Source organism: Labrus bergylta, chromosome 4, assembly GCF_963930695.1.
Source record: "Labrus bergylta chromosome 4, fLabBer1.1, whole genome shotgun sequence".
Taxonomy (NCBI): Eukaryota; Metazoa; Chordata; class Actinopteri; order Labriformes; family Labridae; genus Labrus; species Labrus bergylta.
In genome coordinates this window covers 31,214,763-31,227,453 of record NC_089198.1, presented here as the reverse complement: position 1 = coordinate 31,227,453, position 12,691 = coordinate 31,214,763, and the positions used below count along the sequence as shown (strand labels likewise).

Below are 12,691 nucleotides of genomic sequence, written 5' to 3'. Positions count from 1 at the left end.
TTATAATCCTCTATTAAAACCTGCGTGATTAAATGTGACTTCAGAAGAAAAACAAATATGGAGGACCATCATCGTTGTCGGCTGGCTGTCCTGCTGTGTGTTCTGTTTTGTGTCGATAAACCTAAACCAGAAAAACAATGAATGAATTCCTGGCTGAGAAGACGGATTATGTGCGGCTTTGTACAATTAGCAGTGCGGGGTGAGAGTGGGTTATCAGACTACGCAGTATGCGGTCGGTGACGTTTCCAAGTCTGCTCGCTATCATTTGGCTGCTGTGGGTATTCTGTCCGAGGCACTACGATCTGTAATCGTAAATCAAACATGTTTGAGTACCGAAACTCTCTGGACATGGAGCACCTCATCGACCAAGTGAGCTCAGACTGCACCCCACTACGTCCATTTTTATACAGTCTATGGCTGTAACACGGTCCCAGTGGAAGCAGTAAAATACTTAATAATAATATCTGTCATACGCAGAGAACTGTTGAATGAACATTGTTTTTTATGTGTCTGTCATGTAGTTCTGCAGTCAAGACCATACTAATCGAGACCAAGACATACCCGAGACCAGAGTGCTCCAAGACCGAGACAAGACCAAGACCAAGACCAAGACATTTAGTGATTGAGACCGATTCAAGACCAAGACCATAAAGATCATCATCTCATGTGAAAGGGGAGTGTCGCTACTTTAGACTGTAACACCGGGAAGGTTGAGGCCGTAACCAGGGGATACAAATCACATTTTGAATGAATTAAAGTTAATCCCAGTAATGATGTGGAAAAGTAGCCTCTCAGTGGTGGTCTTAACTGGTCTTGATGTAAGAGTCCGCCCAGTCTGAGACCGAGACAAGACCGAGTAAAAATGCTTTTGATTCCGAGATGAGAACTTCAAAAAGTGAACTCAAGACCGATTTCTAGTACTCCAACACTACTGACATGCTCTGTAGAAAATAACTTTTATGTATAATAAAATAATTATTAATGTGCAATAAACAAACACGGCTTCAGAGAGTCTGCCTGGTTCAGTCAGTTTGATGTATGCATGTTTCTCCCACTGTGTATGTTGTTTCTCTGCTCTCTTCATCTCTTCTCTCTGTGTGTTTGAACCCAGCAGTGTGTTGTCGACTGGTGGTCATGTGTGCAGCAGTTGGTGCTTCTTTTGTTTCATGCCTTCATGAAATATAAAAAGTTAAACTTTCAAACCCTCTGCAAAGACCCTCTGTGTTGGTGTACGAGTGTTTGGCAAGGCAGTGTGTGACCCACATTGGTCTTTGGTCCTTTTGTGGGAGGTATACACACACACACACACACACACACACACACACACACACACACACACACACACACACACACACACACGGCGTGCCCAACAGGCGACTGTTGCCTCCTGACTGCTTCCATCACTGATCCACAGGCGTGTTTCTGCCCCGCTGCTCTGTCCACGCTAAGCCCTCTGTGTCTCTGATGGTGTGGACCACAGAGGGAAATCTGCAGTCTTAAGCCCTACCACCCTCCACCCTCATCTTGTGTCTCATCAGCAGCCAATCTCTGTGAACTCCTCCAGAAGCCTACAGGTGAAAATTAAGCAGAGCCGCGGTCTCAGTAAAAACGGCTCCACACAGCTTCTTTGTCATTTTAGACAGATGAAAATAAAAAGAGTGAGATTATTCCCTGCAGTGCTTTGTTATTCCACCTCCAAATCCTGTCAATTGAGACCGTTCACTCTTTAACTGCAGGAGTCCGTGGTGTTGTAATGATTTGTCAAGGTAGTTCATAAGTAAAAGATTTTCTGTAAAGATGGGATTAATTCTAGTATGTGTTAATTAGAATTGTTAAGACTCAAAATGTGACTATAAAATTGACCATAAATTCAACACTAGCTTCCTGTTAGTCCCACATATGGTTTGAATTGCTTCCCTATAGCACTGTCAATATTATAAACTGTGATTGTGATTAATAACAGTTATTAATGATTTCATATACTCACATTTACATTTTGAAATCTTAAAATACTAATAAGTGCCACGTTGAAATGCAGAAAAAAGCTAGTAGCAGCCTGTTGCAACACAGCCCAAATGGTAGATAAATCATTTTTTGGGGGCCACAAGCGTTGGCCAATCAGATTTCAAGTGGGGCCCTGGCCACCCCCTGGATCGCCCCTGGCATTAACCAAAATAACTCGCCCTTTCAGCTCATCACTACCCACACTGAGGCGCCCATTAGACAACATTGTGGATGCAAACACAAGACCACTCAGACAACAACTTTTGCACTTTGCACAATCTTGTCCTGTCTTTTCCAACCATCCCCTAACACCACACACACTAAAGAGGAAATGTTTAGCCCAAGAATGAATGGCTTTCCAGGTGCAAGGCGCCTCCTTCTCCGTATGGCATAGATGTTAACTCTTCATTAATGACAGTTTTAAAGTCGGATCATCCCATTATGAAGCATAAACTACAGCTCCTTGTGTCCTCCTCATGTCCTCCTAATGCTCTCAAGTTTATGATAATGCAGCATGGTGACGAGTCAGAAAACTGAGTTACATCGGGCTTCATGATCAAACAGAGCTCTCCATCACGTCAATACTTAGTCTGTCTGCACACATCTTTTCTTGAAAGAAAAGATGCTTGAAAGTTATGTGAATAATTTAAATAATCACTAATCAAAGGTGTTAGCCTTACTTCCATAACAACAATGACTCTGTAGCCCCTTTAAAATGAGCCCAACTTTGTCTATATTCTTGAAAACATTCCCACTGATGTAGTGACACAAGATGACTAGGAGCATCAGTAAATGCAGGAATACTGCCAATTTTTCCTTTTCCTCCGTAATCCAGTTTTTAAACTTTGCCATATTCCTGTACTGTTAAGTGTAAATACTTCATGTCCTCCTCAAATTGTACGAGTTCAAAGATGTTTGTGTCATTTTTCTTGCTTTTCTTTTTTGGCCTGAGCATCAACAATCTCAAAGTCTTATCTTTGAACAGCTGATGCTAAACGTACTGGCTGTCTTTCTTTAAATATAACTACATCAGTGCCTCTGAACAATCCCTCTGGAGTACGATCTCCCCACAGACTCCAGTCAGAAGAGAGATAATATCACAGCAGACATCACTAATTGTCCAGTTACAGTTTTCCAGCCTGTTTGAGGCTATATAGCCGCTGATGTAACTCACTGTATGCAATGATGAGATTAAAGGATTTAATGGATTAGGGTTAGAGCGGGAAAATGCATCTAACATGTATTCTCATCTCATTACCCCTTATTAAAAGCTAATGAGAGCGGACGATATCGCTCTAGAGAAAAGCCCGGCAGCACTTATTTCCTCTAATGCTAATCAGATAATCAACATCAGTGAGGTCACAGGAGTACAATTACAAACACAAGAGGAGTGCTTTTTTCCAACGTGTGAACTGTGTGACTTCATTGTGTCCGGCTCGTTCTGCAGGCTATCTTTTCTCTGAGATGCTGAAAAACAAGTTCAAGCACGTAGCATTATAATGATGTCCTAATTGCTACATTATGCGTTTTGATCTGGACTGTCAGTCTCTTCATTTATCCAGCTATTGTTTTATCATGTCCGATATCTCCATTATCACTAATCAGATTTTGGAAAATGTTCACAAAATGATGTTCCTCATTACCCGACTCGGAATTACACCGATTAGTGTTTCCATTAAAGTGCGGATAATGTTTAATATTTCATATTGAAAGTTGCAAGCATGGTTATTTTTGCAAATAGTAATTATCACAATGATTTCAGGAATGGAAAAAACTACAACACAGATGATCAAAGAAGTAGAATTAAAGGCCCTGACACATCAAAGAAGTAGTGGCAATGCCTCACAACACCTTTTGTCTTGGCCAAAAAGTTGCACCTGAACACACCGCTAAGACTACAGCCACCGGCCAACCACCACGTACAGTACGTTCTGCACATGCATGAGAGGAAATAGCTCTCTATGGCAGCAGGCGGCGCTAGTCTGTAATCGTCATTCATAAAAGGGGAAACCGGAAGAGGATGAAGATGGAGAAGAATGTGGATAAATAAACCGTTGTTGTGATATGAGGAGATCATTTTCACACCGATGTTGCACCCCATCATAAAATAGGTACTTCTAATCGAGAATAATGTTTGATAAAAAGTTGAAGTTGTTGGCTTTTTCGTTTTTCTTCTCGTGCATTGATTCGCTGAGCTGAACATTCGGAGAATTGGCCAAAAAAAAGCAGATGGGGGCTGATGGGTAGCGACGGAGCTGCACACCGCAAAACTAGGGTGACGATTGCTCTGCTTGGTCCAACTAGGACAGACGGCCGACGATCTCCTTGGTGTGTCACGGCCTTTAAATGACATTTTTTATTTGATAGGATAGCCAAAGAGAAACAGGAAATGTTTGGAACACAGAGGGGGGGATGACATGCAGCAAAGGGCCAAGGTCAGATTCAAACCCCTGGCTGCTGCGATGAGGACTATAGCCTAAAAACATGGGGCCCACAAAATCCCCTCTATAGGCTATCTGGCACCATGTAATGCTCCTTTTAGGAGGATTTCACATCGAGAGAGAGATGAATCTTCAAGGCTTAATAAAGTGTTGTTTCAGTTGTTGTCTTGTGAAAAAAAGAACTCATTTTATTCAGCTTGGCAGAGTTTCCTTGAAGCCATGTTGTCAGGCCCCCTCTGGCCTCGTTTCTCTTCCACTGTCATAGTTTTCTTACAAATTGGGGTTGGGGTGGGGGGATGTGTGTGATTTTGAGGAACACATTGGGTTTAAAGTGTCGGCTGAAATGTGTGAAAAGTGCTTGGTTGTTGTGGGAAGCAGGGGAAGCAGCAATCAAATCAAAAGCGACAAAACGAGCCTAGAAATTTAGGAATGCATTTACAAAGTGCGGTTACAGAGCGAGAGAGCGAGGAGCAGAGATGAGCGTACACAACAGGGAAATGTTACTTATGACTAAGCCATGACTTGTTCATATCTGAAATGAAAGCTCTTGCTGAACTCATTAAGTGATAAATGAATTAATTCAGTATCCCGACTAACAGCACAAACTGTTTACTTGTTTCTTAGTAACCGGGAATAACTTCCAATGGCTTTGCTTTTACACAACAGTATGAAAAACATTTTGAGGCCTGAAATATCCATAGTGGAGTTTAGGAAGCTCAAAGTACTCTGACAGGGCTGAAGACCACCCAAACCTTTTTCCCTTACAGGTATGGATGGACTGTAACCAAATTAATTTAAACCTTGCAAAGTGCATTGTCTGGAGTGGCAGGGTGAGGGCAAACTTTGGCATCGTCCATTAATACTTTACAGTCCACGGTGTTGAAAGATCAGAAAGAGTTATGCAATTGTTGAATTTGTTTTTGTCTTTTTCTTTTATTATCATTTAATTCTTTTATCATTTAATACATATGTTATAAGTCATAACCTTTTTCTGCTTTCAACATTTCCTATTAAACGTACACACACTCGTGGTGCTTACGCACCTGTGAGGTCAGGATAAGTGTGCCATACATTGAAACAAAACCACATAGGAGCTCGTGGGCACATAGCGTTTCTGCGAATCTGCCTGGTTCACAGTCTTCAGGCTAAAACCACATATGAACTTAGTATCACCTGTGTTACCTTTATGCATTGACATTAAAACCACATATGAACTTAGTATCACCTGTGTTACCTTTATGCATTGACATTAAAACCACATATGAACTTAGTATCACCTGTGTTACCTTTATGCATTGACATTAAAACCACATATGAACTTAGTATCACCTGTGTTACCTTTATGTATTGACATTAAAACCACATATGAACTTAGTATCACCTAGGAAAGAGTTGACTAGCAGGTTGGGAGGGAGTGAGCTCTCATTTAGTTCAATAACTAGTTAGCTAGTAAAGTTATTCACCCCTTTTTGCATGTCCAGGACATGCTACAACGGTCTTGACTGACAAGACGCCTGCTTCTGAAATGTTTCACAATGGTGGAAGTTCGATCATCAGAGATTAAAGTTATGCTGCCTTGACAAACAACTCCAAATGGATGCTACAGAAAAATACAAAATCTTCACACCAATTGGGCGGCGGGCAAGATTATCGTATTGAGTACGTTTGAACTCTGCACTGTTTTGTTTCATTAAACAATGTTTGAGTTCTGTTATTGGATCTTTTTCCTCAGTTCCTCTGTGAGCTTTTTATTTCATAATACTGGTTATATCTGGTCAGTAGGTTGCAGAAACATTCAGTGTACAAGATGAAACATTGGATTTTTTTTTTGTTATGAATTTTTCACATGCTCATTCCACTTCAGTGTGCTCTCCTCTGCCTTGGTGGATATGAGAAAATGGTTATTTTGGAGACAAAATGATTACCTTCACACTTATTGCTTCTGCAAAGGACATATAGGGAAAATTATGGTGTTCATCCCAAAAATGAGACAAACATGGCCTGCAGAGAAAACATTTTATTTGCCCCAGCAGGAGGAATACATCTACAGTCGAATAAAAGTGATTCATGTTTATGTAACTTTGCACACACCCCAACAGAAACATTGTTTTTTGCTCATTGTTTCTCTGCACATTTTTTTTTTTAATGTTAAATAGTGTGTTGGCATTTATAATTGACACTTACAGATTGTCGGTTTAAGAAGGGATATTAATGCCCCTGTTAGGTCTCGACTGCAATGTTGAATGAACTTGAGCTTGTGCAGCGCTTTTCTATACTTCTGACTACTCAAAGCGCTTTTACACCACAGGTCAGATTTCTATGTAAAGTTAACATCAGAGGTAACTAATCCCATTCATACGCTGCTGCCAAAGAAGCAGGAGCAACTTGGGGTTAAGTGTCATGCCCAAGGACACATCAAACATGTTGCTACAGGAGCTGGAGATCGAACCAACTCTACCAACTGAGCCACAGCCTGAAATGTGATGAGGTCAGCAGATGTATGTTTAGGTCAGGGTTAGGTTTGGGACGAGGTTAATGCTTGAAGCATTAAGTGCACAGGCCACTGGTCCTGCCCCTCTAATTGTGTTCAAAAATCTAATAATTAAAGAATCCATTAAAACCCTCTTCCTCATCCCTCTTTCAAATAAATGAAGGGTAGGAGGGTTAAACAAACGTTGGGCTGATAATAATGGCTTTTAAAAGTCAGTAAGAAATAAATATGTTAATAAAAACAGAGATAAAAGAGGTCATGAAAAGCAAGATGGAGGGTTGAAGAAAGGACCTGTGCGGACCCTCTCCTCATGACCGTCAGGAGTCCCTCCTTCATTTAAACCCAACTAATACAAGTTTTGAGGCCTCAGGAAAGGGCTCACTGCTAAAGGGAGTCAGTTGGTGGTTAAGGTCAGAGGTCGTATTGGGGAGAATGGTTAGGTTTATGGTAATGTGTATTGTGGAGCCAACAGGGAATAACAGACTAGTCAACAACAGAAATACTAGTCAGATAAACAAAAATATATTTGCTGGTCAAATGTTATATACAAACTGCAACGCTGTCGCCCACCACTAGTCGGGGCTTTAGCCATAGACTGAATGTAGCCGGATGTAAACGAGCACAGTGATTGGACAGCCTCTCTCCAGAGGAGCAGCAAATGTCTGAGTGTGTTACCATGTGGGAGAAAAAAACGCTGAACAAAAAGCAGCCAACAAGACAGGCAGGCAGGGATAGGAAGTGATGTGAGAGCGTGTGTGATTCACTTCAAAATGCTTTGTACTTAAGTGAACATCTTTTTAAACTCACACATACAAGTTCTGAAATGGTAAAAGAACAAAAAGTAAGCCAAAGATAATTAGAGCTCCCAAGCTAGTGTACATTTCTGACAGTACAAACAGGCTGCGACAACTTTCAAGGCTGAGAGAAACTATTTTTTAAAGAGCTCACAGAGGGAGGGAAGTGAGGGGGGGGGGGGGGGGTGAAAAGTAAAGAATCATACATAGATATTCCAAGTTGAGGAAATGGAAATCCGAATTGCAGCCTCAGCGGAGGCAGTTTATATCCATCACTTTTGGTATTAAATTTGCAGTAATGATAATGGTGACAGGGGCGGCCATGAACTCCGGACCTGGCACAGGACTGCACTGCATTATTTATAGAGCGCACAGCGAACAGAATCTGGACACACACTGAAACCTCCTGCTTTGGCACACGCTCCTCTCCAGCAGGGAAATGTTGGGGCCAAAAGTGAGATTTTAGGTTTTTCTAACACAAGAATTGAGTCCAGCATACAGCCGACAATAAGTGAACAATCATGGTTACACATTTCTGCATGTCTCTACAAGCAGGCACCAGAAATGATGTTTGTGGTTGAAAACCGGTTTATTAGTCGGCTGTGTTGAATGCTTGATTCTGATTGGCCAATTACACATAGTAATGTTTGAAAGCCTAATTAAAAAAAAACCATCTAAAATCAAACAGACTGAGAACAGGCAGTCAGGTTTCTATGACTATGATAACTATTCGCCTTAAAGGTCCAATCTGTAAGATATCTACTGAATGACATCATAAAATGACCATATTATGATCAGACATTAAGGAAACATGCTATGTTGAAGTGCTGGCTTCTCTGACAACAATGCAGCAGCCAGTATGTCCTCCTTCTAACTTTAGATTCTGCTCCTGAATGCTCTGGATTTGTTTGGACTAGAGGTAGACTGTTTTAAGGCCCCCCCCAACACCTGTTTTGGACGCCTCTCGGTTTGCCAGGCAAACTTCAAACCAACAGGTGTTGCAGCGATGGAAGCAGGCAAGAGAAGTGGTTCAGGTAGAAGTGATTGTACCCGACCTAAAAAGCCTCTTCATGTTTCTAATAAGCTCCACGAGCAGAAACGTGCTCAAACTAGGATCAATATTGGAGATGCTTTTGAAAAATGGAGAGAGGTTAGAACACAGAAAGGTTTACAGACTGATGCAGAGCTGGATAAACACTGAAGCTTCAGTGTCCACCACATGGCGACCAGCGTGAGCAGCTCAACACAGAAATGCAGAAACCTAAACACTGAAGCTTCAGTATCTGTGGCATGTAAACCTATAAGCATGCAGTACCCATTTTAAAACACTAGGTGTCAGAGATAAATTTTGCTCCTTTAATATTGTCTTATATTACAAACATGTTCTTTTAACTATCAGCTATTACTCAACATCTTCCCTAAATATTTCTGAGACCACGTATACCAGCTTCAACACTTAATCCTGAGCCAGGCAGTCTTTATCAACACCAACTCATCTGTTAGGTACTTTTCAATGACACAAAACTAGGTAAAATGAGCTCATTGCTTTTACTTAATTACATCTCACTATTGGTTTACCGTCACTGAAGCACTGAAGACAAAGACAAAAGAACAAAGCAAGAGAAAAAGGGAGTCGTTGTTTTTGTCTCTCAGACTTCTAATCCCGCTTCACACAAAATCATAAGGCTGCTGCTTGAATTGGATTCCTTCCCATCAGGCGAATTTTAATAAAGAGGAGCCGTGTTTTGACAATAATGCGTGTTCTGAGTGATAAAAAGTGATACAGAACATCTTTTCATTACATGCTCTCACACACAGACAGGAGGCGCTTGATTGAATTCTAGTGCCGGTGCTGCATTATGAGAAAAAAATGATTTATATATACAGAGCTGAAAAGAAGAGTAACATCATATTGACCTCTACCGTTTGTTTCTGCGCATTTATATGATTTCATTATAACTAATTTATTCCATTTCAGTTGAAAACAACGTGTTTTTATATTTGATATAATCCTCTGAGTGATGTTTGCTTTAAAACTTTAACTCATTACTTTTCTCCTCAACTTTTAAAGAATAGATTGAAATATTTATAATCGTATTTTGAGCACAGATGGGGGAGAAATTCCTTATTTGCAACATTCACATTTTCAAGATACTCAACAACAACTTAATGTGTTTTTAGCCTGTCTAGCATTTACCTCGCCATTTCTATCCGCCACTGTGTTTACAGGACAGACAACCTGCAATCCAAACACCAAGCAGCCAAGACGGCTTCTAAAGATTTGAACTAAATATGAAATACAGGTGGAAATACTTCAAAAGGGCCTGTGTCCACAAACGACGTTTTTTTCACGCTGGATGTCCTCGCGACCTCATTTTCAGAACACTTCTCACCGGCACTTATTATTATTATTGCTAGGTTACGAAAGTTAACTTCTGCTTCCTTTGTAAGGTCTGTAGGTGTGTTAGCTCTGTATGCTTTGCTTTATTTAAGGAAATATCACGAGTCAATCATATCAGGAGTCATGCAGAGGTGCTTCCTGTCAACAGGCAAGGCAGGCAACTGCTTGAGGTCCCAGGCCAGTAGGGGGCCCGCCCAAGGGCCAACAAACCTTAAACCACAGCAGTAGCCCAAAATGTGCAAATTGTGCATTGACAGCTGGAAACCTCCCTAAGGTGGCATCATCGCTGTGAACCCCAATGTTTGTCACTGAATGAAAATGAAGAGTCAGCGTCGAGAAACTGGAAGAAATCAAGGTGATGAACGCTGGATGGAGGGCCCTCAATTAATTTTTGCCAAGGACACCAACAGACTCTAAAATCACCACTGGAGTCAAGTCTCGGCACCAGCAGCCGCTCTACACCTGGAAATTGTTCCCTCCAAAAGACTAGTCAGGCTAGCTTCTCTTGCACCATTGTTGTTGTCAGAGCTAATGTTGTAAGTCCCACCTTGTCTTCATTCTGATTGGTTGGTGAGGGAGAAGTGGCATTGACAAACGTGGTCTGTGGACACCGGGCCTAATGTGAATGGACTGGCTCTGAATATTAGTTCATATATTACATTCATAGATTTCAGATCGTGTTTTATCTTTTCACTCTTGATGATCCTCTTAACTTTTCTTTGCGATGATAAGCAGCCTTAAGAAGCCTAAACCACATCGTAACCTCCTCTTTTTTTATATATATCTGTAACAATGTGTTGCAGATGTTTAATTTAGCAGCTATAGTTATAGTGTTTGACAAAAGTCATCAATGTGAAATCTCTCTGGAAAACTCAAAGGCTGAATAGTTCCTCCTTAGGAAGGCATTGTTTCGGTTGGGATTTAGGCAAGGCCTGTGCTAATCTAAGGACTGAAATCAAGGAATCTTAGCCTACATTTTTCAAAGTGTAACATTATCAGAGAAGCATTTCTGAGGCCATGAGCCAAAAGGGTTGAGAGGCGCTCCAGAGGTGGATGGTGGTGAGAGCTTAACATCCTCCAGCCTGTTGATCTTTTAAGTCCAGCCACACAAAGTCTCTTTTTTATCCAACTAACAGACAGACATACACACCAATGCAAGGGTGCAGACCCCCTCTCACCTGTAAATCTTGTATCTGGTAGAAAATCCCTGCTGGAACCTCTCTCTGAACTCCGTGTACTCGGGACATCTGTGGAAAGGTCCTTTCTCCGACAGCAGCCAGTCCAGCTGCCCCCCACTCTGCCTCGTGTTGAAGCCCCACGCCGAAGAGCTGGACGGGGACGATGAGGACGAGGAGGAGGAGGATGAAGATGACGTCAACGAGGGGGACGACAGGGAACCATGGAAAGCCTTCCCACCGTGTCCCCCACCGCCCACTTGTTCAGCTCGGGTGGGCCATGGAAGCCATAGCAACACCCACGGCAACCATAGGAGCATGAAGGATGACGCCGACCATCTAGCATGGGAGCACCTCTCTTTTCTCATTGGCCAAGGAGTCGCCATGGTCCTGGTGGTGATGTACTAGGGCGCCTAGGACCGGCATTTCTTCTGACAGTCACCTCCCACTGGCCCTGAAATCAAGACACAGACACATTTAACTTCAGAACCATAATGAGAGGTTTTTAAAACACATTTTTCCATTGGGTGAAAACAAATTGACATTTCATTGCACATGTTATAATTACAGTCCAGAAACCATGAACACAGCATAATGACCCCCCAAAGTAGTGTCAAACAGGAAACCATCAGTCATAGCAGTGTGTGGCTGTTTTCATCTCGTCTGCTGTTAAGCGCATGAAAGGATTTCCCTGCATGCCAAAGACGCACGTAATTATCGTAATTAAACCACCAAAATGTATTCAATGCACAAATCAGAAGGGCACTGCTTTCATTCCTCCAAAGACATTCTGTTCATATACAAATAAAAAAATTACATTTCACTGATGAGGGCAGTGCTTCCTGTCAGGCCCCATTTCTGCTTGTCATATCAAGCACCTCATAACTGAATAAATATGCGCTGAATTTTATTCATTTTGTGTGCGGACACATCTCCCCAATCTGATGCATCTGTCTACTCCTGCTAAATGCAAATCAAGGTGAGCACAGCTTTAGTCCAGCTGGTGGTAATACACCCACTCCCCATCCATACAGGTCAATGCTGTCCCACCCGCACAGCTCAGACAGATGCTACACCTTCTGGGTGATCAGGTTAGAAGTGCTCAAGCCTCCTGTTTAGAAAAAAAGGTTGTAATATTTATTGGATTTCTGTGTTTTAATTCATGCTAAAGCTGCAATTAGAGTCATATAAACTGATTCATTTGATCCAGGCAGTGAACTAGATTACCCACAATGCCTCCTAAAGAACCAAAACCTAATGAGCTTGAGCTTTATCGATTTGCTGTTCCTGTGGTCGAGGTACATGGCAGGAGAAACGGTAGCATGGTGTTAAATCAACTGTAAAAAACACAGGCCGGATTGATTCCTTGTCGCTTCGGGCCACTG

General features: G+C 41.8%; 1 protein-coding gene across 1 annotated transcript in view; it reads right to left on the bottom strand.

The window, feature by feature from the left end:
- The window catches only part of brinp2 (bone morphogenetic protein/retinoic acid inducible neural-specific 2), a 244,398-nt gene that overhangs the window by 123,236 nt on the left and 108,471 nt on the right, over window positions 1-12,691 (bottom strand). Inside the window, exon 2 of the mRNA XM_020629885.2 lies at window positions 11,310-11,760. Coding sequence (XP_020485541.1) covers window positions 11,310-11,692 — 383 coding nt within the window. The 5' untranslated portion in view covers window positions 11,693-11,760. The remainder of the gene's footprint in view (window positions 1-11,309; window positions 11,761-12,691) is intronic.